At 40.4% G+C, this 26,559-nt stretch overlaps 1 protein-coding gene across 1 annotated transcript in view; it reads right to left on the bottom strand.

The window, feature by feature from the left end:
- PLB1 (phospholipase B1) overlaps positions 1 to 26,559 on the bottom strand; it is a 90,107-nt gene that overhangs the window by 17,236 nt on the left and 46,312 nt on the right. The window contains exons 28-49 of the mRNA XM_038132168.1: positions 25,742 to 25,823; positions 25,028 to 25,132; positions 24,287 to 24,382; positions 23,752 to 23,823; positions 23,053 to 23,112; positions 22,587 to 22,647; positions 21,812 to 21,870; positions 19,938 to 20,005; positions 18,932 to 18,975; positions 17,567 to 17,675; positions 13,736 to 13,787; positions 13,517 to 13,597; positions 12,353 to 12,418; positions 11,823 to 11,923; positions 10,908 to 10,989; positions 10,324 to 10,428; positions 8,572 to 8,667; positions 7,417 to 7,488; positions 5,758 to 5,829; positions 3,461 to 3,521; positions 2,744 to 2,802; positions 158 to 216 (exon numbers count right to left, since the gene is read on the bottom strand). Coding sequence (XP_037988096.1) covers positions 158 to 216; positions 2,744 to 2,802; positions 3,461 to 3,521; positions 5,758 to 5,829; positions 7,417 to 7,488; positions 8,572 to 8,667; positions 10,324 to 10,428; positions 10,908 to 10,989; positions 11,823 to 11,923; positions 12,353 to 12,418; positions 13,517 to 13,597; positions 13,736 to 13,787; positions 17,567 to 17,675; positions 18,932 to 18,975; positions 19,938 to 20,005; positions 21,812 to 21,870; positions 22,587 to 22,647; positions 23,053 to 23,112; positions 23,752 to 23,823; positions 24,287 to 24,382; positions 25,028 to 25,132; positions 25,742 to 25,823 — 1,662 coding nt within the window. The remainder of the gene's footprint in view (positions 1 to 157; positions 217 to 2,743; positions 2,803 to 3,460; positions 3,522 to 5,757; positions 5,830 to 7,416; positions 7,489 to 8,571; positions 8,668 to 10,323; positions 10,429 to 10,907; positions 10,990 to 11,822; positions 11,924 to 12,352; positions 12,419 to 13,516; positions 13,598 to 13,735; positions 13,788 to 17,566; positions 17,676 to 18,931; positions 18,976 to 19,937; positions 20,006 to 21,811; positions 21,871 to 22,586; positions 22,648 to 23,052; positions 23,113 to 23,751; positions 23,824 to 24,286; positions 24,383 to 25,027; positions 25,133 to 25,741; positions 25,824 to 26,559) is intronic.

The following is a 26,559-nucleotide window of genomic DNA, read 5'->3' as shown; positions in this document are numbered from 1 at the left end:
ACTCCTCCGATCCTTACCAAGCAATACTTGCTGCCAGCATCCTTCCCCTGAATTTACATATACAAAGATGTAACTACACAACCAGGTGACTCACACTTTTAACTGTGTGCAGAAAAACAGATTAAAAAAAAAAAAAAAAAAGAGCATTTTCTCTCACCTCCAGGAAAGTCCCCTCCAGTCTGTTTGTAGGTCCGGTACTTTGGCTCCGACTGCAGTCTGGAAAAGATGGAAATAACAATTGATAAAATACTAAAAGAAAAAAAGCCCTATGAATTTAGGTGAGATAGACATCATGTTTTGAAAGTGCTGAAACATTCTTTTAACATTACTCTGCATCCAGCCAAGCTTTTGCAATATCCCAGCTTTAGCGTAAGTGGTCTGTGTCCTTATTCACCACCACACACTGGCCTGTGGGCAGCCCTGCATCTCCCATACTCCAATTTTCTCTGCTTCCCCTCATACGCAAAAGGAACCCATCTAGATAGCAGACCATGCAGCACCAGAGGCGATGTAGTCCAGCCAGAGGATGTCAGATTGTAAGGTCAAGGACATAAGACTTTAAAGCTGCTACTCATACTGTTTTAGCAACCCAGTGGGACCCAGATTAACATCAACGGCTTTGTATTTGTTTGGATTTTTTTTCTGATGGAAAATGCTTCATCCTGGCATTTCCTGAAGAAGGATGATTTTGAGAGACTTAATAATCCAGGAAAAAATCCCCAAACACTGATGAAAAATCTCCGTCCAGTTTTAGCTGTACATAAATCAGAGAAGCTGCTTTTTAATCTGCCAAGAAAACAAATCTTTGGTGTACAATCCATTTTTCCTCTCCTGGATCCAGTCTGCTACTTAACACACAGATTTGATGAGGTGTAGACAGGATTTTTTTTGCCAGTATAGATAAGCATGTTGGTGTGTCTATTGCTTTCACTGTGCATTGGTGCTAGAGAAGTCAGAGAGATGAATTCTAACCAGTGACATGACTAAATTGCTCAATGTTTCATTAATCTCCAACTGTATCTAGATTGAGACAGCCTTTCTTCCTGCACTGTGAACTGTCATATCCTTCAAAATTAAATAAATACATAAAGCCATCAGAACAAAGACCTCTGTGCTGAATTTGGGTGGCTCACAGGATGGGAACAGACCTCTAGCAAGATCGGCACCCTGACTCACATTCAGGGCAGCAAATATGAGAAGGGGTTCTTCTGCAGCTTTACAGGGTTTTAGTGGTCTCACCTACTTTTCTATTCTTCAAAAAGCCAAGGCACCAATTCAGCCATAAACAGTGACTGCATTCAGGGATCTTGTGAGGAGTACAGGAGGACAATCTATGCCTTGGTGGACCTTGCTGCTGCAGTCCCCCTGTGCCAAGGATAGTCACCCCGTATGAAGAGCACAGGGCTGCTGTGGGAGATGTGACTATGTGCACTCATGTGGGAAATACTTGGCCACTTTTTCTGGTCCCCCCAAGTAAATCACTCAGTAAAACCCCCAAACACACCTTGCTGTGGCAGCGGCAACTGGTAGGAACTGCATGAAGAATGACATTATGAGAAATTGCCTTGCTCAGCTCTTGAGACAGAGATGTCAAGCATCATAATCTGGCCCCTATGACTAGGGCTTTCTGAGATATTTCATATATTAAAAGAACTAGTATTTTTAAATAAGAGATCTGTGCTAGTGCACATACCTAGCATTTGATGAGGGGGAGGAAATAAAGCAATTAATTTTAAGAGTCATGGTAATGGATAGGAGGGAGACTTGTAGGGCTTTACTGGTTTCTTCTAAAAAAAGCTCAAAGCTTGGCAGCAGGGGGAAAGCCAGGATTACATGAGGTCAAGCAAAATCAGGTTCAGAGCTAATGAGAAGGTGCATGATACATAATGAAACATGCACACCTGCCTGCAAGATAAGCCTGATCATTTAAGGGCTTCAGACCCTTCAAGTCCCTCTGAACTCAACAGGAACAGAAGCTGCTAGAATGAGCACTGGTTTAGTTCAGGAGTTAAAATTCATGGAAACTGTTGACGCAAATGGTTGCTTTCATCCCATGCCAGAACAATTCTGCAGGGCTGTGTAATTCTAGAACTTTTTCTCAGAAAACTTCAGTGCAGATCTGCAGTATTCCCTGCTATTCTTCTCTGGGGCCCTTTCAGTGTTTTGATTGTTTGGGGTTTTTTTGCCTACTTTTTGTTTTAAACTTCCATTTTTAGTACTTGAAATACATCAGAACTATAACTGGAAGACATCTAGGAATGCAACCCAGGAAGCAAAATCTGGAAGCAAAACTCTGAAATACAGAAGTATCAGAATTATCTCAAGTAGGAAGCACTTCAGTTTGCAGTCACTTATTTCCATGGGAGTTTTCAGCAAAATGTCTTCTTGCATCAAAAATGTCAACTGCTTTCACTTCTTTTTTTTTTTTTTTCATGTCAGATGAGACTAATCCTATAAGACAGACACTTCCCTTTTCAAAAACACTTGGATAAACTGTATGCAATAGAGAATGGGATCCCATTTCTGTCCTGGCCTGAACTATTCATTACTGGATTACACAATTGCCAGTGTCACTCATATCCCTTCAGGCTATTTCTTTGCAAATGGAACCAGGTAGGTGAGTTTTGCTTTGCCAAGCCAAAGCAATTTGCTTTCTATCTGATGATGCCTGATGTGACAACATCTGGGTAGAAATTGACAACTGCTCTTCTCATTGTAAACGTGGGAATCCAGCAGTACTCACAGTCACGGAATCTCCTAGTGCTCCTATGGCTTTGATGTCAGCAGGCCGTAGCTCATGGACTAAAAAGCAGTAGAAGAATAAAAGCAGGATTACTGACAACTGACAAAATACTGCTTAATAGAATAAATATGCAAGTCTTAGACTACAATCTGATGGCATTTTTGCAGACTTTCAAGGTAGAAAAAGCTTCAGGTTCTGTGTGTCACCTAGGCAAAATGCGTAACTTCTTGCCTTTGCTTGCAACAGTGCATTACACTAACATGGAAAGAAATGAAACTTGAAACAGCTTAGGTAAAAATGAAAACAGACTAGATATGTTTACAGATGCATACATTCAATCTCTTTTAACTGACTTATAGGTCCAGGTCATAGATCAGTATTTCCTATTAAACATCTCCCCATAAAATCTTCAAACTGCACAGAGCACTTGCACTGCACTCCTGGGCAATTTTAACCTGCCACGTTGCTGTATGATGAATGATGTATAAGATACATGCATACAGTAAATGTGATCACATTTATCCACAGAGACATACCTGCTGTCATGCAGAACTCACTGTGAATGGCAAGACAGACTTCTTCCCTTTGCTGCTAAATATATCAGCTTTTATTGTTTACTTTCCATGTAGGATGTGCAATTTCAACATCTTATTCCTTTTAGAAACAACAGATGAAATTTTTCCTATGTATGATTTTAGATGAGGAGTTCTTTCTCACCTGATGTTGGGACACGACTGGATGGAGTATGACCAGGACACGACAGTTCACTGCCCCAATTCTGAAATGAGAAGTTACAAAATTGTTTCATCTTGTAGCTAAAAGTTAATGTGAAATTTCATATACAGTTTAGTTGTACAGTGTAGGGCAAAACCAAGTTAAATATAGATCCTAGTTTGGTGCCTATGTAGCTCAACAGTTTTTTACACCTCTTTGTGGAATACTACCCAAGCAATCATTACTTCTGGTGACATTTTCTAGCCAAAGCATAAAACTCTTCCAAAGGCAAAACATTTCATCTTGGAATACTGCTTATGACAAAGTTCCATAAGGATGACTATTTTTCCCTCTCCACTGCCTAGAAATTTTGTCCATGACCTACAAGGAGGGGTCTCCAGGTTTGAAGTCTTGCTCTATCTCAAAAGATGTCAGATTTGAAAGCAAATAAAAATCAACAACAAAATCCCCTGCAAAGTTATCATGTTACACTAATGTATTGTATTATTAATGTTTTGTTATATTAGCTGGTAAAGGGTTTGAAGATAATTCCTAGGAGGAGCAGTTGAGGGAACTGGGGTTGTTTAGCCTGGAAAAAAAGAGGCTCAGGGGTGACCTTATCACTCTACCTCTGCATGAAAGGAGGTGTGACAATGCAGGAGTCTGTCTCTTCTCCCAGGCAACCAGTGAAAGAACAAGGGGAAATGGACTCAAGTTGCACCAGGAAAGGTTCAGGTTGGATATTAGAAAAATTTTCTTCACTGAAAGAGTGGTCAAGCATTGGAAGAACCTTATATATTCTATTATTATATTATATTATCATTCCCCATGTACTTTGCCAGGAACCTATTCTTTCCCTAGATACTTTCAAAAATGGCTTGCTTTTACTGAATATAAAATTTCAAAAAACTTCAAAGCTTTAAAAGTTCCAGTAAAGAGTAAACAGTAAAAAAAACTGTTAGGCTATAAATAATTGTACTTTACCATACATTTTTAGGTGACATAATAGTTATTATGTCACCTAAATTCCACCAGTTGAAGATATTGAATCAAACACACATTGCAGAACACCTTAGTTCACCAGCAGAGAGAGCTGATGAATGTCTTCCCCTGCTTTTTAGTAACAACCAACCATATTGGCCAAGAAGGAAGCAAGGGAAAAACTAAAATTGTTCCAGTGGTCAGCCCTTGCAGGAGCAATGACAGCTGTGTACATAGATCGGAAGGCCAGCCCTGCTAGAAGCAGGAGATCAGGCTAGGGATGTCCTGAGGTCCCTTCCATCCTCAATTATTCTGTGATTGCACAATTCTACCAGAGTAAAACTACATAGACCAGTGGTCTTCAGAAAGCATTGCTGCTGTTAAAAAAACATCATGACAAATTCATCTGTTCCTGCAAAAAGATGTCGGAATATGCTCCACTATCAACCACTGAAGTCGGGTTGCAGAGGCTAGAAAGGACAGATAGGCTTATTTTTAGATCAGAAAGTGTTGCTTTACCCTCTCTCTACTCCTTTCCTTTATCGCTTCAAAAGCTGTTGCTCTTAAGATTCAGTGGAATTGCTTATTAAAGTAAAACTCTAGCTCTACGGGTAAAAATCCCATATCAGTCCTGAAAACTATGACTTGATAAGACAATAACTGCTGTTCTTGGTGACCATCATGGCACACAACAATTTTGATAATTGGGTTAGTCATGAGCACTCCCAGTATGTCAAATTACCCCAGTTCATTTTGACTGCCAAGCAAATAACTGCTCCATTTCTTCAAGTCCTACGCACAATATCTGTTTCTCCAGTTTATTGAACATGCCTCATGACAGTTGCTCAGTCGTGGTGGAAATTAAGTCCCTTTGAAAACGGGATTCCTATCACCTTTGTATGGGGTCACACATCCAATATGTAAAGGTGACTGCCCTCTACAGGTTAAGCTCACTTGAGTGTAATGAAGAACAGTGCCTCCCGAGGAGAATATCTAAATTTGCCTCAGATTATTTGGGGGTCAGGATTCTAAAGTAGTTTCTCCATACTGTGAGGAACTAGTTATATAAATTAATTGCACATTCCAGGTTACTTACTTTGGTTACAGTTTTGATACAATTGCACCATTAATATAATTAATTTTGTTTGGCTTTTAGGAAAACATTTGTTTACACAATGAAAAGTGCAATGCAAGGCAGAATTCTCTTTCCAAAAACTGGTAATAGATTATATAATCTATAAATTCAGGATTATGTGTTAAGAGATGAGATGCAGCTTTACAGAGTTTGCCTAAAGTGCAGCAAAAGGTGCAACAATTACCTCTATTGGCTCTCTAGTGGGCTCCACAGGTGTGTAGTTGCTATTCCTGTATGTTCCCAGGAAGGGACTGTTCTGGAGAAAGAGGAAACAAAATAAGAGAAATAAGAGAAACTGGTCAACAAGCACATAGCAAGTGATATCAAGGTATCAAGTAACCAAGAAAGTAATTGCCTAAAATATAAAATTGGAATCTGGACTTTGAAACCATGCTTCTTTCTTAAAATTAATAGAATTTGTGTTTAGTATCTTAGGACAAAAATCACATGTGCCAGATGCCAATTGCAGTTTAATGTTTTCCTCTCCTAATAGTCCAAATTAGACTTTATTAGAAGTTTAGTCCATTTAAAAGGTGCTGATGTAGATTCTAGACAAACCTGGGCAGATCTTCTGTGTCAGCAGCAGGGAGATGAAAGATTGCCTACTGAAAAGATCATTCTTCCCTCCAAGGGAGGCTGTAGAAATTTCATTGTTATTTTTCTCCCCTACTAATGCAGCATGCATTTAAGAAGACATGCACATCATACAGGCTAAAAAAATTTACCTGGAGGCTCACTTACTTCAATCAAGAGAAACTCCAGCATCTGCATAAAGAAGTCTTAAAAAGCATTAACATTAGGAGGCATGTTTTTATGGTACTTAAGGTTGCCTCAAAACAAATAATTTTCTGTGGCTACTGGCACTTTTATCAATGACCTTTTCATTGCATTTAGGCTTACTAAAGGCTCACTATTTCTGAAAAAAAAATGGCCACATATCTTTTCAAGGGATATAAAACTTTTCTTTGCCTACTTCTGAAAAGCAACATCTTTGAATAAGAGTGAAGGAGGGGAAAGAAGCATAAAATCCACATTATTTGGCACTGAAGAAGTTGCCGAGTTCATTTAAGCTGCTTGGAAAGAATGCTGGGTAAATGAATGAGGATCAATTTAAGCAAATCAGAGGACTTCTGAAATATGCTGGTTAGTAACTCAGAAGATTTTCCTTGTCTGACAGGATGGACACAATATGGACAAAAGCCTCGTGCATAACTTGAATGCCTGCCTCCAGACCTAAGAGAACTTAGAACTCAGCTCCCTGATCTGTTCAGTTCTTCAGCCTTCTTGTTGAAACTGCTGAAGAAAGGGAGCCAGTTACTGCTGCCTGCAGCAGTCATTTCCACGTGCTGGTACCTAGCAACTGTCCTGCAAGTTCAGCAGCTTGTTGTGTAACTGCAGAAGCAGCTTCCAAAGAGTCTGAAGTATTCCTCTTATGGATCAGGCCAGGAAAGCCAACCTGACACTAATCCAAGAGACAACAGATTCTGGGTTTTCAAAGCTGCTGTGGTGTCCAAACCTCATTGATTCTGATGGGAAAGTTAATGCAGCATATTCTGTTTGCTGCTTGAGCTGCCTCTGTACTTCACAAACAACAAAAAGCAACCTCTGCTTCAACTGCAAACACACAAATCAGCATGTTGGCACATGCCAGTCTGTATTCGTGGCACAGCAAAGTGGCCATGGGACACCAGTGCAAATATATGAGAACACCTGCTCACTCAGAGGTAAACAGAACAAAGCTTTAAGTAAACTTATTCCAGATGGACCAAATCCCTGCTCTCTGAAGCAAGCAGAAGCACTACAGCTTCGTGACAGCCAACTTCCAAAATGTGGGTGTGTTTACCTGAGCTGGACAGCCAAGGACGATGTCAGCTGAGAAATCAAATGTGTCAGCTTTCTGGCCCACAGGCTGTAACTGGAAACAAAGACAAAAGAACCTATTTTTTAATCATGTCAGTTCATCTTAAATTTGCAAAAAAAATCTAATTAAAAAAAAAAACTCTGACATAAATATACCTTTCAAATCTATATAAAGGTGCCTGTATTTGCAGACCTAGATTTACAGCCAAGGCTGAAATGCATCTACTTCCCAGAAAGAACATGGCAACCGCAAAACAAAAGAGCAGCTCTAGAAAGAAACTTAAAATGGGAAGTGGAAAGCTACAGTGGATCAGTTTAAACTCCTGGAGGATTTTGGCAGGCACATGAAGTACCTTGGAATTTTGCCAGAAGGCGAGGTCATAAACTTTCTTCTCTTGCACAAAAGACATTAAGAGTGCCTCAATTTTTTATAGCTAAGCTGCATGATGGCATCTCCAACAAAAGGTCGTTTATGTGTAGAAGATAATACCAAATCTAATTAGAGGTACTGCTTGATGATTGCAAGCAATCATGTCAGCTGTTAAAATATTAATCCAAAGTATATGGAAGTTACTATTCAGGATCCAAGACACTGCCTCAGACTGCTGGGTACTCCTGCACCGCAATGCTAACTAAAATGGGTTTGCTTAAGCAATCTTTAGTGACTCATCTTTATTGAGCTTAACTCATTTCCAAAAGTAGTAAAACTGAACTGAATTAAAGCCACTTTAATTCCTAATGAGACATTAACAACACAGGGATTTAAAACAAACATCTAAGTAATCCGTTTTAAATTGACAGATGCAGTTACAATTCTTTATTTGGTGGTTTCCCACTGCAGCCCATAGAAACATCCTTATTAAATAATATTCTGCCTTGCATAAAAACAGATGAAGAAGACTTGAAGTCACAAAATGACTGTGATCATGCACTTGGAGCACCCCTCTCCTCACCACACACTTAAAGAACCAAGAAGTTCTAGACAGAGAGCAGTGCCAAAGCCAGAGGGTATTTAACTAGTTAAGGAGAGACAAACACAAAGTCCAGTGTTATTAACTGCAATGCTTATTACAGAGATATTTTAATGGCAGTCGGGTCTAGGTGAAAATCTCATTGTATGCAGAGCCTGTCACCTTACCACAGTATTCCACAGAGCCCTGGCAAGCTGAGAATGGCCTTTCTGGCTCGGATGGAAGCAGTCAGGAGAAAAGTAGGAGACATCTGGTTTCTTGTTCTACAAATAAAAGCATAAAGGACATATGAGTGCAGAAAAACCCCACACTTCCAATTTGGAGTTGCTGAGGCCAAATCAGAGCCAGAAAAGAGAGATCCATGTTACTTGCTCTCCCTGCTCCATTGCAGAAAGGCTCCCAATTACCTGGCAATACAAACTGTAATTCAGCAGACCCATGAACTACCAGAAACGCTTAGCTAGAGATGATTATGTGCCTCCATGGGCAGATCCCTCCAGAAGTAGTAAAACCACAATTTTCAATTATGGGTACAATTCCTCTTCAGCTTCTGCAATAAGGATGAGTTCCTCTCCCTGGTTCCAGTTGTCATTAGAGCTGGAACCACAGGCAGCGTTATGCTCTGCAGTACCTTCTGCAAAGCTGTGAGTTTTGAAATGATCAAGAAGCAAGTAAGTGTTTAGTGGAAAGCAGCCAGTCTGACCAAGCACACCAGAGCAGTCTCCTTTCTAAACAGAACTGTACTTTAATACAGGGTTAATACAGGTACTAGAGCATCTGGAGGAAATGGAGTCTGAAATTTTAAGTGTCTTGTCTGTCACATGAATACTGAGACTAGGGTCACACATGACTGCAACAACTATTTTTGGTCAGAGCAGTTCTTTCTCAAAACTTGAACAGTTTTTTTTTTTCAGTGTGGTTGGACTTGCTTTTTAGAGGACTACTACCAAAATTTGCATCATGTCTTTTGAGACAGAGTTTTCAGTTCAGGAACATCTGAATGTTGTGTGAGATAAGAAATTGAAAGAGCATCCTGAACATCTTAAAATCTGAACTAATGCTTGAGAGACTACAAAAAAATTCAGAAATATTTTGCTTCTTCTGTTTTTATTTTTGTGTTCTCTACCCTCAGTACCAAAATCCCCATGACTTCTCATGGGCACCAGCTTCACGCACAAACAAAAGGCTTCACCCAAACAAAACAAAGAGGCCTATGAAGCAAATTTGTCCCTAGCAGCACCTTAACTTTTCAAACTTTCACCAGCTATTGCAAACATTTTCAGAATCAGTCCAGTTCAATTACACCAGAGCAACCCCTGATCAATATTTTGTTCCATCTCCTCTCAGCTCCAGGTATGTCTGAAAATAGTTTCAGCTTTAGTGAAAGTTTGAGTCTTTTCCTAGATTTACCCTTACTGGAACTTGCCATTCAAGGAACTGAGATATACATCAACATATACATATGAACTACATAAAACTACTTCCATGAGATCATAGGTAAAGTTCCCTTTCTGTCAGACACAGAACAATGAGTTATGTGGCATAAAGGGGAGCTGATGCCATCGTCTTCACTGAGCAATGCAGCTATGTTGCTTTAAGTGCAACTTAATAACTTCGTCTTTTATTAATCATGTAGTATTTTCAGGAAGAAAAATATTTATGTACTTCAAAGAACATACACAAACACATCTCTTAAATCAAGTTTTGACTCATTTTCCAAATCAGTAATCGATATTGACAGAACAATACGTAAAACTAAGAACTGCTTAGATATGAAGAAATCTGTTGTACTATACCAAAAATCCGCAACTTCTCATAAGAAAAGCACAGAACAAAGTGAAACTATTTTGAATATGGTCTCTATAGGTAAGATACCCATCCTTAGTCCTTTAAATGCAGAGATCACCTTTAAATCATACCTGATCAAGAGGAACCTTCAGATTTTGGAGGAAAGGCTGGATGACGACTGTGAAATTTTCATGAGTGTCATATCTGCCAGACTCTACCAGTCTCTGAATGCCAAGCTGCAAGAAACAAAAAACCACCAGCAATACTTCAACTACATCTCTGCATCAAAAACCACCAGCAATACTTCAACATCTCTGCATCATAACTATTTTCTTTGTTTGCATTTTCTGAAAGCACTGGCATCAAAAGAAGTTTTACTTGTTAATTTAAATAGCCACAGCCATTGGCAAAAGAAGGCTGAGATGCTGCAAAGGGACTGAGAAAGATGGAACACTATGCTGAAACTGTTTGTCAAGGACAGGGTTTTTTGTGACTAAACTCCCACGATTAACCTCTACTAGAAAACATCTTTTTTCTGAAGACCTCTGCTGCTAGTTTTGGTCACATGATAGGTTTAGACAGCATCAAATGAGCTCTAGCTGAGTTCCTAGTTTGGGTAAAATACAGATATGATACATTGCTAAAGTATTGCAATCCAGTCTTAAGTAAAGTATTCCAGTCTCCAGCTAAAGTATTCCAGTCTTAATAGTCATACCTGGTAAGCTTTGATGGCGTCCCTCACCATTGTTAAATTTTCTGAGTTTTCTTCTCCTGTGAAAACACAGCTACACAGATAACTGTGGGGGAGGTTAAAGGAGAAAACAGGAACAGAGTTAAACATCTGATAATGCAGGTACCACCCTTTGTCATGCAATGCCCTCACGACATGGATGTAATAAGGGAATCTGTACAATCACATTTTTGTGAAAACATCTTATTGTCCTTGCTATTGTAATTTCACACCTTAATCTTATTTTCTGCCTCACATGAATGATACTACTATCACTAATTTTGGTTTCACACCCAGATATATCAAAGTAGTGCACATTGCACAGAGGGTAGGTTTGTTTCATTAATTACACCCTGGCATCCAAAGGCCCTGCAAACTGACAGAGGTGCACACCAGAGCCCCTGGGGAACTAGAAAACAGTACTTTGAAATGTACTGCCTGTTTTACTTCTGAGCTGACACCTTTCCAATCAACAATTCCTTCTGCATTCCCAAGACAGAGAATTTGTCTCAGTCTGAAAGGTCAGCAAAGAATGCAAATTACACATTGCACTAAAGACTCTGAAACGGGAAACCTGCCTAGTCCTCAAAAACATCATGTTCCTGCAAAAAAAAAAAAAAGGCCGGCAAATCTAAATGTTTGTGCACTTCAACCCCATCTTGAGGAACCCTGTTTCAGTAACTTTAACCCTAGCCTTTGAGGTGTACATTATGTACAGTTCCAGATATGGAAAACAGGTGAAAGGCAAGAGAAGGAAATGCCATCAGGCAGGGTGATGTCAGCACTGCGTGGGAAGGAAGTCCACAGGACTGTGCTCCTACCTTTAACATCAGTTCAAATTATGAGAGAAGCACGAAATAAGAACGCAAACAGGACAAAAGGAATTCAAACAAGCCTTACTCTGCCAAGTAAGTGGGGCACTGAACTGAAGGGTCCACAAATAGCTGTCTCAGAGCGGTGATGTCCCCCACATCAACCAGACTCACTAGAGCTTTTGGAACCTGAAAGGTAAGTCAGACTTTGGTTTAGAAGAAACTGGTTACACAGCCCACAGTGCACTTATTTTACCCCAAAGTCCAGCCATTTGACGTCACTTCCCTTTCTCCACCACTGGAAGGATAAAAAAATTTAAAAGATTGAAAAAGCAACAAATCCTCCACCAGACTCCCCCAACTCAGCTTTTGATTTTTTTCCCCACACCACAGCTCAGTGTTATCTGTCATTTCAGACTGCATCTCACTACTGCACAGAGACAAGACAAAATAAAATGTTTTTTGTACCAGTCAACAGCATATGTTTTGTACCAGAATGCAAAAAAAAAACCAAAACAAAAAACAAACCACAAAATCAAACAAACAGAAGAGCCTAGCTCATCAGTCAGTCGTGCCTCAGTGTGAGCTAGAATGCTGGGATAATTTCACAGTACTTGCCTCCTTGTGCAGAAAATCAAGAGTTTCTTGAATCCTTTTGATGTAATTCCCAGCTGAGTAGTGATCCTGATAGAAACAGAAGAGATTACTCTCAAATGGAGACTCAAGGAATTTAGGTTGGGAGGCTGGAGAATCACATTAATTCACTTCTTTTTCTGCCCTACAACACTGTGGTCAGTAGAATGTTCTTGATTCTTTCTAGAGGCTGAGGATTTTAAACATAACAATTAGTCCAAAACATAGGGAGGCTTGGTGAAATTTTGGATTTGAAACAAACCTTGTTGAGTAGCAGCATATTTAATCCAAATCCACTGGGCCCTTCATGTAAAAATGCAGGAAGGAACCCAATCTGAATGCATGCTGAACAGCATAAACCAAGCAGCCACAAGCGTGCTCACAGCCAGCTGATAAGCTCTCATAAAATTATGTGAAATCATTGCTAGTCAAGGTCATAGCTATAAATAAGGCTATAAAACTTGGCAGCAGCAGCAAAGATGCCTAGCAAGGCTCCTGCAGAAGAAGCACGTTTCTCAAGCACAAGGGGTTGCAGGAGAATTGAAAATGCTCATAAGAAGTGAGCATATTAAAGGCAAGAGAGTGAGAGCTGGCAGTGAAAGGTGGCCTCTCCCTGTCGCCTGCCCACTCAACTCCCATGACCTCCTTCTGGCAGCCCTAAAGGCTCCTCCACAATCCAGAGAGGCATAGCATTCAAATAAGACTGAGCACTGCAGCTACTTCCCTCATATATACACCTCACCAGTTCCTAGCACCTCCCCACACTGTGAGTTATGGCATAATGACAATTGTAGGTTACACTGCTTTGAACTACCACTGCCATTCTTGGATGTCTAAAGAGGCCAAGCTAGAGCAGAGCAGTTACCACATCAGAGGAGTGAGGCATTTCTTCCTTTCCCTTTTTTGCTTACGGTCAAAAAACAGTAGTCAAAGCAGTAGTTCTTATCCTGGAGTAAGCCAGAGAAAACAAAACCATCCTAACTCTGCTGCTGGTATCTTTTTGTATCAGGGTATTGCCAGCAACAACCCCTGTCAAAACCTAGAGCAGCCCATATATAACTCATGTTATCTCTGTGAAGGCTTTATGATTTCCCTTGAGGTGTTTCTACACTGACACCACGGCTGGAGATAACCAGTGTCACTACTCACAGGGTCTTTGCAATAGACGCACAGATCGTTGGCTCCAATATGCACTGTTATGAGCTTCCAGTCAGCACTGAAGTCAATTCTCTGTGCAATAAAGAAGAAAATAATGAGCCTGATTTTCTTTACCTTTGTGATATGCACAGGGTGTCATTGCAGGTGGATCTGCTGTGTGAAGCAACACCTATTCACGTTGTAAGTTTGAAGGAGTCCCAGACAACTTACCTGATCAGTTTTCATAAGACTCACAAGCCTTCTTGCTTGGGTTGGCAAGTGCCTGGAAAAAAGGAGAACTAGTGAGTGAAAGTAACACCCATATTGAGAGATCAACATTACCACGCTTCAGACATCTTAAATCAAGTTGACAGATATCAGAAGGGTTGAGCGAGGACACAGTACAATACTCATGTTGCTGTGATCAAATCGCAGGTTCACATCTTGGTAATAAAATCAACATCAAATCAAACTTGATTATATAATTATATTATTGATGAATACAGATTTTAGTCAAGTTCAGTAATTAATCTGGAACTGTAAGTTCAGCTCCTATTACAGTGCTTAGCACCTAAAACAGCTGAAAAGCCAAATATGGCAACAGTTGTAAGCAGAGGGCCTCTGCAGAGCTAGGCTGCTATCAACCTATTCCTTGTAGACTAAAACACAGGAATCTCCAGTCCCAGTACTTAGCTGACCTCTTGAGCAACATGCGCCTGAAGAACATAGGTTTCAGAGCTCACTGTGCACACCCTCCTCATTTTTGTAGCCTGCACCTACAACACATAACTGTACACTACGTGTACACAACTATTCCAGGGTAATTAAAAAAAAACAATAAACCTTCAAGGTTACTCAGACAAATTAAGATGCTTTCCTACAGCCAGGTGAGTACTCTCTTTCTCTTTTTTCTGTACATATATATACACACAAAGATAGACAAATAGGATAGATAGATAGATAGATAGACAGACAGACAGATAGATAGATGATTGATAAATAGATCTCTAACATGTAATGTTTTGAGTTTTGAGTTACCCAGGCTGAGTGCCTCAGTCAAACTTTGTTTGACTGCCCTGACAGATTGGTCTTCAAATATGCATAGGGAAGAGAAGAGAATGGGGTCAGAAATGGAGTTGACCTTCCAGGCAGGTCTGTGGTTCAGAATGAGCTGCATCTCCCTCCAGGCTCTTGTTAAAGACATTGGCTGTCTATCATTTCTGGGAGCATATCAGCTGACATTAATAAGCATGCCACTTGTTTTGTATGGCAACCAGAGTTTAGCTTCCCTTTGCAATGCTTTGTTTACTGTAGGAAAAGAGAGGTCTCTCACCGCCCTTGTCCAGCTGAATACTGATCTAACACTGGCATGGGAGCATCTACTGAGGAATGAGCCCTGTCATACACCTACTTGAGACACAGACACTGTGTGCATGCAGTAGTTCTTATCACCATTACCCTTGTCCAATGTCATAACCTACTTATTTATACTGCAAAGCTATCACAAGCCACAAGTGGTCACAGTTTCCTTCTGCTCTTACTGTGGAAATCCCTAAGCTAGGACATTGTCTGCAATATTGACACAGAGGAAAACACCACTTATTGATCTGACAGTCCACAACATAAATATTTGATTTCTCATACAGTCAGTGAGGTGCTGATGCGTCCTGAGCCAATGCAAGCAGCAAGATCCAATAACATCTTGAATGAAGTAGTGCCAGCAATGATCCAGCCTTGAACTGCAGTTTCAATCAAATTTAGACCTTGACCAATGGAAACAGTTTGCTAATGGGAAATACAGATATTCACAATTCCTGTCACCTGTTTTCTCCTCTCACCCTTAAATTCTTAACCTCTTTTTTTTTTTTTTTTTTGTTTCCACATGAAATTAGAGACCTCAGCCAGGCTCTGCTTCAGCAACATTACTCAGATCTATCCTTAACTCTATCATGTACTTAAGCCCTTTGGCAATGAATGCAGATAGATTTAGGAACATTTTGCTGTATGAGACCTGCATTATTACATTTTCATCTATTTCAATAAAGAGGTCTTCAAAGCAGCCATGGATTTAATTCTAAGAAACCCTTATACCTGGATCCATAAGCTGGTAAGGCTGCAAAACTATCTGATTTCAGAAATGTCCCAGCACCTCTGGAAAGCACTTTCCAGATAACCATAAAGCAAGACAGGCCAGGTAGCAATTCTTAAATACCAGCATTAGCTGGTGGACTTTTTTTGCCCTGTGAATCACTGGAAAATGGATGGTTTTGGCTGATGAAGAATAAATGCTGAATTGCATCATCATTCCAGGATCAAATACCTAAAGCAGGAGAAATGTTTCCTTATGTTGCAATACATTTCAGTACTTGACTAGGATTGAATTTATCTTCTCAGGTACATCAAGAACCAAAACATTATAGGACAGAACCCCAAAAGAAGTATTTGGGAGTTCAAGAATAGTATTTTACAGGACTTTACTTTTGCACAACTTTCTGCAGAGAGTTATGAGACAAAGAAACAGAAGACAAGCAGAAATCTGGCATGATTTTTGTCTGTGTCTCCTTGCTGAATGTTTACAAAACATGGTTACAAAACAAAAGACAGCTCAATTTCATGTTTATCCAGTCCAGTCACTTGCAGGGGAAGAGAGAAAACTAATTGGTATCGATGAAATAGGCCATTTTCATTAGACTAGCATCCATCAATTCATTTCAAACAGTTAACAAATAGCTATTTAATAGCATTGCCTCAGTTGCTGATACAAGCTGCCCTAAGTCAAAATGGTGACTTAAGAGTTTGTGTATCCTGTTTCAAGTCCTCCCACCAAACCTTTTTGGGATTTAGCTGATAAAGAATATGAGACAGGCATCTCTCTCATTCTTTCATGCAACAAGCAATAGCTGGAGGTAATCTGGATACGTGCTGCATAGAGTATTTTAATAAATTCTCATTGATGGCTGAAGCACATTTCACTGACATACACAGTTACATTCGGTCATCACCAGATAAAAAAAAACACCTTCTTTCAGTTCTGTGGGGGCTGTAAGATACAGCAGTGGACCCAGCACCCTATTTCTGCCAGGAAATCCAAGTATTTACTGAGATTACCAGAATAATCAGAAGTTACACAGGGCCTACAGAAGAGCAATAAAAAAAAGTGATAAATCCTAATAATCTTTGCTTAGATACAGCAAACACAAACACCTCTTGGCTTCTGAACTTCACTTACAAGACTCCTTTGGGAAGCAAGATTAATTTTTCTTTAAACAAACAAATTAAGGTCTGGGTAATAGCAACTCACAATGTCAAATCCAGGCATGGTCTGCCAGATTCTGTGCCCAAACTATGACTGAATTCAAGCAGCCATCTGTTTTGTTAATTAAACAGCACTGACTTTGAGTAAGTATCCAGGGATTTCTAGGATAAGCAATATAGCAACGCTCAACTCACGCAGCTTCCCAGGGTGTGACTAAAAGCAAAGAGCCAAATTCAGGTGACTGCAAGACATTACAATCCCTATTATGTTGGCAGAACTGGCTCCAACTGCACCAGGTCTGCAATGCACCAAAACCCATGGATGACCATTAGTAATTCTCTTTTTTTTAAGATTCTAGACTGGTTTTTTCCCATCTCTCTCCTATCCTTTCCTGCTTGCTTATCCAGAAACCTGAGGCCAGAATTACGTAAGACTTCATCCTGTTTTACCCCTAGTTTCTCTTATCAATTCATTACATGTTTAATTTCTAAAAACACTCACATTCTCAGAGATTTACTGACTGATAAATAGATAAATGAATAGATGTTGAACAGGAAGAGTAGAAACCTCCCAACTGTTTCTGCCAGTTTCTTGTTTGTGGATTTCGTAACGAGGACTGTTAGTTTCATTTGAAAGTTCAGCTATGAAATAAACCCATACGTTTAACGTGTTTTGAGCCAATTTCCACTCTAACTCAACTGGTTCTGCTTGCTCTTCAGAGCAAGTTGTGACAGCACATGAGACAGTTGAAAGGCAATTAGATGAAGCATCCATCACCTACAAATGTAAAACAAAAAGCTACATACTCAGCCAGCGCTCCAGGAACTGCCTGGTTAAGGAATGCATTGGAATCATTCTCATTCCCGATACCAGTTGAGTATCCCATGATCGTAACATTGAACTCTCGAAAGACGTCTGAAAAACAGAGGTGGCAATGAAGGCAAAGGACTCCAGCTGCTCCCTGCCTGCAGCGACTAGAAGACCACACCAGCACTGCCACAGTTTTGCTCTCTAACAGCACAGCTGGTGCCGGTCAAACTTAACAGATTCACCAAGCAGTGGAGAGAGGGGTCACCAGCTGCAGTGACTCAGACAGCAGTGTGCTTGCAATGCCCTGCACTGGTACCAGCAAATAAGATGAGCAGAACTGGGGACTACTGTGCGCAGTTCTCTCCCATGTTGTAGTGGTTAAAGCCTAAAACAAAATTATCAGTGATATGATGTTGACTTTGTGAAGCGAGTGTGAAGGGTCCTTCAGCCCAGCTGGAGTTAGTTTTCAGCTAAAGCATCTGGTTCTGCTTCACTGCTGTGCAAAATCTCATACTACTGACAAACATGAAAAACAAAGCCTCAGGTGCGTGGTTCTGATGAAGTTACACCATGTTCTCCATAGTAGTTTCCAAAGGGAAGTTGGCAGAATAACCTATAGCGAGAGTGAACATGGCCACATTGCAAACTATAAAATCTACTTCCATCTCAAAGACTGAGTTTAACCACATTTTAGCGCGGGCTTTATCAAATGCAATAGAACTCAATGAACAATTAATTGCTTATTCTAATTATATTCCTGTTACATTCTGCTTAAAATAATGGCCAACATAAAAAAGAACATTTTTTATTTATTATTTATAAGAATTTACTGGCCCTCTTCAAATGGAAGTTTATTACTACAACTGATCCAAATTGAAAGTTGAGTGACTCTACATCCACAATAGACTGAGCTACGTAAAGTTACCGGTTTCAGTGAAGAGAAAGTTAAAATTATTCCTTTCAGGTTACATGTATGAGTAGGCAGCTTTATTTACCAAAGAGGCCTACTCTATGCAAATATTTCTTTTGGAAAAATTGTGATGGAATATTTATTAAAAGCAAATGTTAAGTACATCATGAGCACGGACATAGCAAGGTTATTCAGAAATTCAAATACTCACCAAAGAGTTGAAAAGGGAGAGGGAAAAGAAAGCAAAGGAATTTCTATCTGTTCTCAGCTTCACGGATGAAGGCAACTTTTTATTTTTTAATCGTAGCATACTGTTTCTTTTAAAGAAAACAGTAAAACATAAACATTATGCAGCTTTGAGATACGTAAAAGCTCTCTATAAATCTATCAGAAATTAGTCCACTGCATCTCCTCAATCTTGCCATTTATATCTAGCAAAGCATTTACTTACTAGGTAGAGTAGTCACATTCTCCAACGACTCATCTCCTCCAATACTAAAATGAGAAAGAAAAATCCCATTAACTCACCTCTTGTCTGGACACAGGCAATAAACAAAGTGAAAACCTGCAACATATCATGGGGAAAAGCAAAAGGATATTAATTTGGTAACTATCATTCTATCAGAATCCATGGAGACAACAGAAGTGGCAGTGCTATTGGGGAGAACAGGTGTGGTTTCAGTGGTGAAGATGCTTGTCACAAAGATTTACTGCTCTTGCAGATGTACAAGGGTACAGTCAATCTTTTATCAAGTGGCAGAAAAATGCCTGACATAGCTTTATACTCAAATACTTAATTCATACTTAAGTACTGCAGATTAGAAGGTCAACTCTGAGGCCCATTCCAGCCTCATGAAGCCCCTCTAAGGCAACACCAAACACAGACAGCCCTTGAGTGACGAGAGAACTTCAGCAAGTAGCTCCTCACTCCTCCTGCTATCTCCACAGGGATATATTTCTCCAGCTTTTGTGTTGACATACTTAGGCCACGCTCCAGCTTACACAGAGGTATTAGTGCAGCACAGAACTGCTTCAGTCAATATCAATAGAGCTACACCACAACAGCAAAACAATTTAGTCTTTTATGACTGCGTGTTGCTATATGCGGCAAAAGCTCTCTGGCCAAACAAACTATTTTCCATGACACTACAAAAAGTTCAGAAATAGAAAACTTTGAGAAGTCCTAAAACCAACCAGTTCTGACTTGTTTTGTAGATTTGCAACCTGACATCCCAACATATAAATACAAACTGTTGCAGGCAGCCAAAAATGAAAGCATAAGATCAAAAAGCTTGCTTAAAACCCACTGCTGAAAATGCTTTCTGTAAAGCTACCCTTATGACAAAATCTTGATACACCTTCAAGAAGTGCTAGCCTGAGAAGTCGCCTTTTTTCCAGCTTTCTGACAGCTGAAAGACCCAAAACACATCTTTTCATCACCTTGGCTGATGACTTACCTCCAAGACAGTCCCCGGTATTGAGTGGTCACATCCTGGAGGGTATCTGAGGCAATTCCTGAACCAGCCTGGACATTGTTTTTCATTAACCAAATGAAATTAAAGCACAATTACTAATGCAATAGTAACTAGTAATACAAATACATAAACAAATACAATTTACTAATTTAAATAGAATTACAGAGTTGTTTTATTTACTTTTTGAGTGGATGTCTTCCAAAGATTTAAAATGCATCTGACTTTTCCCAAACCTTTCTCCTGAAGGATACAACAATACCTTTCATAATTATTTCAAAGCATCATATTGTATATATGACACAAAATGTATGATGGAGCTGTGGAACAAAGACATGGGTCTAGATGAGGTAAATGACTCTTTTATGGTTGCATTAGTCAACAGTGATAAAAACATCTCAATCAAACACACAAAATGGCTAATGATACGAAACACTACATGAACTCAGCAGAGAAAATAAGCACATATCAGAAAGAAGCACCATAACTCATATATACCAGTCTGAAAACCATTGTGCTAAATTGAAAGATTTATAACAGAACTGGAGCAAGGAGGAAGCACTCTCTACACTTACCCTGAAGAAAGACGAAAGCTAGCAACTACAATCCTCCTAAAATACCTCCAGAATTCAGCAGCAGAGTTCCTGACAGTGATTGTATAGTTTCATTCTAAATCTAGGTGCATGTTAGTACTTGAGTACAGTACTATTTGCTGCTACCTTAGATTAAATCACAATACTACATTTTCTTCTATGTATAAACTTCATTGAAATAACAGGAGATTGGTGCTCAGAATAACTATGTAGAGGCCAAGTGCAGCTTTAAGACAGCAATACACCACTGCATGTTCTGTGAAAGCAGATTCTATTCCCAGTTTCTACAGACTATACTTAGAAGCAGAAACACTGCAGGGCCCTAGATATCACAATACAGCAACCATGACCATATACAGAATGTATTTTGTTTGTTAATACTGCAGGTTCACATCAAAATGCTTCTATTTATTTCAGTAGCCTCCTGTGTGTAGGAGCTGTAGCACCATGTCTGCCAGAGAGTTGTAAAGGGCTCACAGTTTGTACACACAATGTGTTTGTTGTGAAGGCTTGGATTCAGAGAAACCTATGTTCCAATTACATCTTTCTGTCCAGTGTTTCCTTTGACTGGCTGTAGAATTTCAATCTTTGACCAGTATGAAAACATAAGGCAGAAAGGCATAACTGGAATATAGCATGTCTGGATTTTGAAACATATTCCTTCTTGACTACCAAAGATAATCATCAGCAGCAAGAATTGTATCGTGATCAAGAAACCAGTTGAGAGTTAAAACAGACAGAATAAAATGACTGAATATCTTCTGAAGTGCATAGAGTCAGAGGGCTCTGACCCCATACTTCCTTATCTCATTAATGCTAAACTGATTAAAATGCTATTATCCAAAACCACTTAGCTGCATTCTGATCCTGAAAGAACTGAGTATGAAAAACAGGCTCATCAGTTCATTCCTATGCAGAAAAAAACTTTGAAAAGAACAGTAACCTAAGCCTTGTGCTATGTCCCATTCATTTCAACAGCATCTGATCTCTTCTGCCTCCAATCCAGCACCTAAAATACCTATGCACCTGTTTAAAGGATTTGTCTGTGTTTTTGCCTGAGTTCAAAAGCATGAATACCTGAATACGTGTGTGGAGGAATGGAGCGTTGGAAGACTGACACCTTCTTTCTTAATTTAGCTGCTAGATCTATTATAATCCATGAATGAACAGATCTTCACTTCTGGGTACAATAACTATTTCCCCCCCCTGGAGTGGGCACACGTTTGTAGTTTCACCAGGAGAACAGTAAAAACACGTTCTTCTTACCGTCAAAGAATCCCCAAGGGCTGCTACAATTTTCACATCAGCTGGCTTTAGGGAATGCACTGCAAAGGAAAGAGATACAATTGAACCTGGTTAAGAAATAGCTATTTTTTTCCTCTACTGTGTCGGTGAAATATGCCATTGTCATTGTGATGCTCTGTCACATTGTTTTTGCAATACCCAAGTGATAAACTGGAAGTTCTTTCCAGCTCATCTCCTGTGACTGTAGCACCAACATATGCATATTATTCAGTATTTCAGTGGTTAACATCATGACTGAAAAGACAGGAGAGCAAGGAGCAAATAACAATAAGTGGCAAACAATATCCAGCACGAAAGTGAAGGTAAAATAATGCAGAATTACACAAAGCAGGAGCAGCACATTAAACACTTCAAAAGACTAAGGCAAAGACAATATGAAGTTATTTGAAAACCCAAATACTGCTAAATTCCAGACTGACATGAAAAAGTTGTATTTCCAGTTTCTTTCCACGACATTTAGGTGGAATAGCTTATAAGCTATGTCAGCACTCAAATCTGGATTTCATCACAAGTTATGTTGCAGTTCTCCACTGGCAGTGAGTTAAGTGAAGCTACTTAGTCAGGATGCTACCTTGTGTGACAATGTGGCATTGAATCTGTTAAGCATCTGCTGAAAAACATCCTTTCTGAGCAATGTTTTTCACAGTCCAGCAACCATTTCAGCCAAAAATTAACATTCATCTTGAAGGACAGCTGAAGGTAATTCAACCTCTTAACATAAAACAGGCAAGATTACCTGAAGTTGCAGGAGGGGAGGATGGAGATCTGTCCTCACATGGCAGCTGACTTCCATAATTCTAAAGAGAAAAATAAAGCTGAAGAGCATTTGGCTTGCAAATACAGTCAGTAGAAACTAGGACCTTCCCAGAAGAGGCCAGGTTGATAAACCAGAGTCTCTTCAGCATGTAATTAACTAGACAGGTCTTGGTTGCTCAACTCAATAGTCATATTCAGCATTGCTCAGAAGAGTGCAGCATCCTGTACTGACAGCAGTGCTGTTTGGGCACGTGTTCTTACAGGTGTTTTCTGATACATTTTGTCTAACTCAGGGAGTACCTCCCTGCTCTGTGCCATGCACTCAGCCTCCCAAGCCCCTCTGGCCAAAGATTGATTTGCCCTGTGCTGCAGAACATAACTCATTTGGTTACCATACAGGAACAGATGCAGCAGAGTAACAGTGGGATGGTGATGTTGACACTTACTGCAGTTTGGTTAGGGTAGGTATAATTACTGTTCTTATATGTCCTCAGGAATGGCTCAGCCTACAAAACAAGGCAATCTGAATCAATGCAAAGCAACAGAGGAACACATGGAGATTTCCATTCCCCAAACTTTGGCTCTCAGATGTCTGTAAATGATTAGCAGCTTGACACAAATAAAACAGAAGGATTAAAAACAAACAAACAAATAAATAAAAGGCCTTTTTAAAATTTGGGTAGCAACAGTGTACATCTGGGTTATATTTTTAAAACAGAAGTTAGAAAATACCCTCAGGACCCCACTGTGTGTGTCTCACAAGAAGCTTGTGGCCCCACTGCAAGGCATTCCCAGTTAATCCAGCAGAGCTATCCTGACTGGTACCAACACTGCTCTGTTTCCCCCCCACTGAAGCTCTGCCATTCAATGTGGATACTTGATGATCTTGGTTAGGTAGGCCAAACACCCTTCCCTTGTGTTTTAGCCAGCTGTGATGTGTGACTCTGAGGAAGCTGACTCCTGTTTGCCCTCCATCCTCTCTTGGGTGAGTGCTCATGCTCCTCTTAGTGGCCGTGGCACAAACTGTATGGGGAGGAGCAGATCACCCTCACAGAGCCAGAGCTCCAGGCAGGGGGTAAAGACTCCCACAGACCCCCAGCCACTCCCTGCACTTCCACATAAACACAGACACCCTTGTAACTTACCTCAGATGGACATTTGAGGACAAGCTCATCATCCAACTTCTGACTATCTGTCTTCTCTCCTACAGGCTCCAGCTGGGGGGAAAAGGGGATGCACAGAGGAAAAGCAGATGAGTACCAGAGAGCAATGGGTGATGCTGTGCTGCCAGTAATTGGAAACCACCTCTGCAGCACAACAAGACAACTGCAGGGCACTGCACCAATGCTGGCATCTGCCCCAAGCACTGTTTCTTTCTGTGCTGAAGAGGCTAATTCCCACACACCTGGAATGTGGCCTGCTGGTCAATGTGCCTGGCAGATGTCATCTTCCTCATAGACACAGCCTGAACACACCCAGCTTTAACGTACCCCAAGATTTACTGGCTTGATATGACTGGGCTAACAATTCAGGTGACCTTTCTTCATATGATCACTCTTTCCCTTTGTAAACACAATTCAGAAGAGATATGGCTACCCAGTAGATCTCTGGGGCATTTTTGCTGCCAAGGGCAGGATGAAGTGAACAAGGAGAGAGCAACACAACCTTTAAAAATCTTACCATGTTGTTCCACAAAGCACGTGCAGCCTGGGAATGAGCCTTTTGGCTGAAGTGGAAACAATCTGGGGCAAAAAATGATTCATCTGGCCACCCCTCCTAGAAAACAAAATAGGTGCTGTTACACAGGCAGCAAATACGCAACAAGTTGTGTATTCCGTCTTCTCTCTTCCAGTGAGATAACCCAGGTGACTTCTAAACAAAGTATCTGCAAAGGCCTCTGAGGCAAACAGAATTAAACCAGGCCAGGGAAAGTTAGTAACTCAGAACTACAAAGCCTTTTAAAACTCTTTAATACACTATTCCCAAAGTAATAAGGAATACACTGTGACTCTGAGTACAGAATACCTGGGCAGAGATATTAATTTCTTTATTTCCCCTGAGATTTACACATTACAGTCCTTTGAAACATATGGGTTTTCATACCAAAGGTCATTTACCAAAGTACTGGAAAGGACTTGATGTATAGGGAATGTAGAGCAAGTGCTTCCTGATGAAGATTTTGACCTAAAATATCTACTTCATGGCTGTTCAATTGCAGTGCCCCAAATCAAGGTTTGTATTCCTGTCTCCCAGTTTCTCATATTCCATAAGCATTTCATGCAATTTTGGATGGTAACTGAATATACTAATTAATTACTACGTCAGGAAACTCCTAGCTACATTTACAGCTAAAATGATTTTGACAAGTCTGTGGCATTGCACTAGGATTTAATGTAGGTGTGGTTTTCTTGTTAGTTTTACCTGTGTTTTTGGCATTTCAATATTAGTCATAAATGGCTGCATAACCACTGTGAAATCATCCTTCGTGTCATACCTTCCACTCTCCACTAACCGGCGGGTTCCCTCCTAAGGAGTAAAAGAAAAGTTGTCATTGTTCCTTCTTCTGTGTTCAGCTCATCAAGCTGAACACCTCACCCAGGGGTTACCCCTCCCTCCTGTAGAAGGTTTTCAGCTCATGCCAGGCAGCCAATGGAGCCGCCTTTTTGAGACACCCATCCTGGGCTTCTTTACAGAGAGGCAGCCTGGGGATGGCTGCCTGACTGACAAGGACTGGCAGCCTGCTCAGGGATTAGGTTTTCTGTCAAAAATATGTCCTTCCAAAACCACCAAAGTGTTTTTGGTTTGGCTGACACACTGTGCCTGAAAACTTGTTCCTGAGTTACCATGTTGTTTGACTTAACCTGATTTTCAATAACATAACTTATCAAAAAAACTGCTGACTCTCTGACACATTCTACTTTCTATGGCTCTGTAATAATTACTCTTCTCATCTGTTTTGTTGGTTTAGTGAAACAGAATTGCAAAGATCCTGATCCTACTTTTTTTTAAGTCACAACTACAAATATGTCATTAGAATGAGTGGAAACTGTCCTCCACTTTCAAATTAGTCCACCTGTGGTCCCTTGATCAACAGAAGGATGATATTAACCTTCTAACAAAAGCAATGTGCCTTACCTGATACCTTCTGTTAAAGTAGATCAACTTCTTCAACTCATTGGAATTGTTCTTGGGGTTTATGACACAAGGACACAGGACCCTGTGGGATAAGAGCATGGCACTGAGATTTGCTCTTCCTTTTTCCCCCTGGCTTCCAATCTGATAAGCTGCAGGATTAAAAGCCCTGAGAGGGTTTTCTTTGAAATGCCATTGAATGAGAGCATTACATCTCACCCCTGAGTTTCTTCATAGCCCCAATTCTTGAGCAGAAACACATTTATTAGGCATAAATTAATGAACAGAAAGTGAGAAAAAGCTTCCATGCAAGCAAAAGCCACACTGTGTGCCCATGGCAAGGTTTCAGCAGCAGGAGTGGTCTCTGTGAGGAGGGGCCAGGGCTGCCTGCTCTGGACACAGCTCCAGCAAAACAGCCACAGGGTATGGCTGAGCCTCTCAGCCAAGCTGGTGGTGCCTGTGAAAACCTACCTAAGAATGGGCAGAAAGCACCAGGGAGAGAGAGGAGAGAACAACAGCAGGAACAAGGAAGAGGCGCTCCATGGCAGAACAGGCACCCCTGGAAGGGACCACAACCTGTGGATGCACATGAGTGTAGGACTCATGCTGGAGCACAGGACAAGAGTGAGCAGGAAGGAGTGGCAGAAAGATACCAGATCCAGACCCCAAGCCATGCCTCACTGAAGGGGCTGAGGGTACCCTGCAGCAGTAACAAGGGTGGGGGGAGAGATGCTTGGAGAAAAGCTGAAGCTGAGAAGGAGGGAGGACAGGTGCTTTAACTGTTCAACTTCTTTGTTCATTCATTTTCCAATACCAGAATC

This window comes from Motacilla alba, chromosome 3 (genome assembly GCF_015832195.1).
Source record: "Motacilla alba alba isolate MOTALB_02 chromosome 3, Motacilla_alba_V1.0_pri, whole genome shotgun sequence".
Taxonomy (NCBI): Eukaryota; Metazoa; Chordata; class Aves; order Passeriformes; family Motacillidae; genus Motacilla; species Motacilla alba.
The sequence above is the reverse complement of the archived record's forward strand: the minus strand, read 5'-3'. Positions and strand labels throughout refer to the sequence as shown.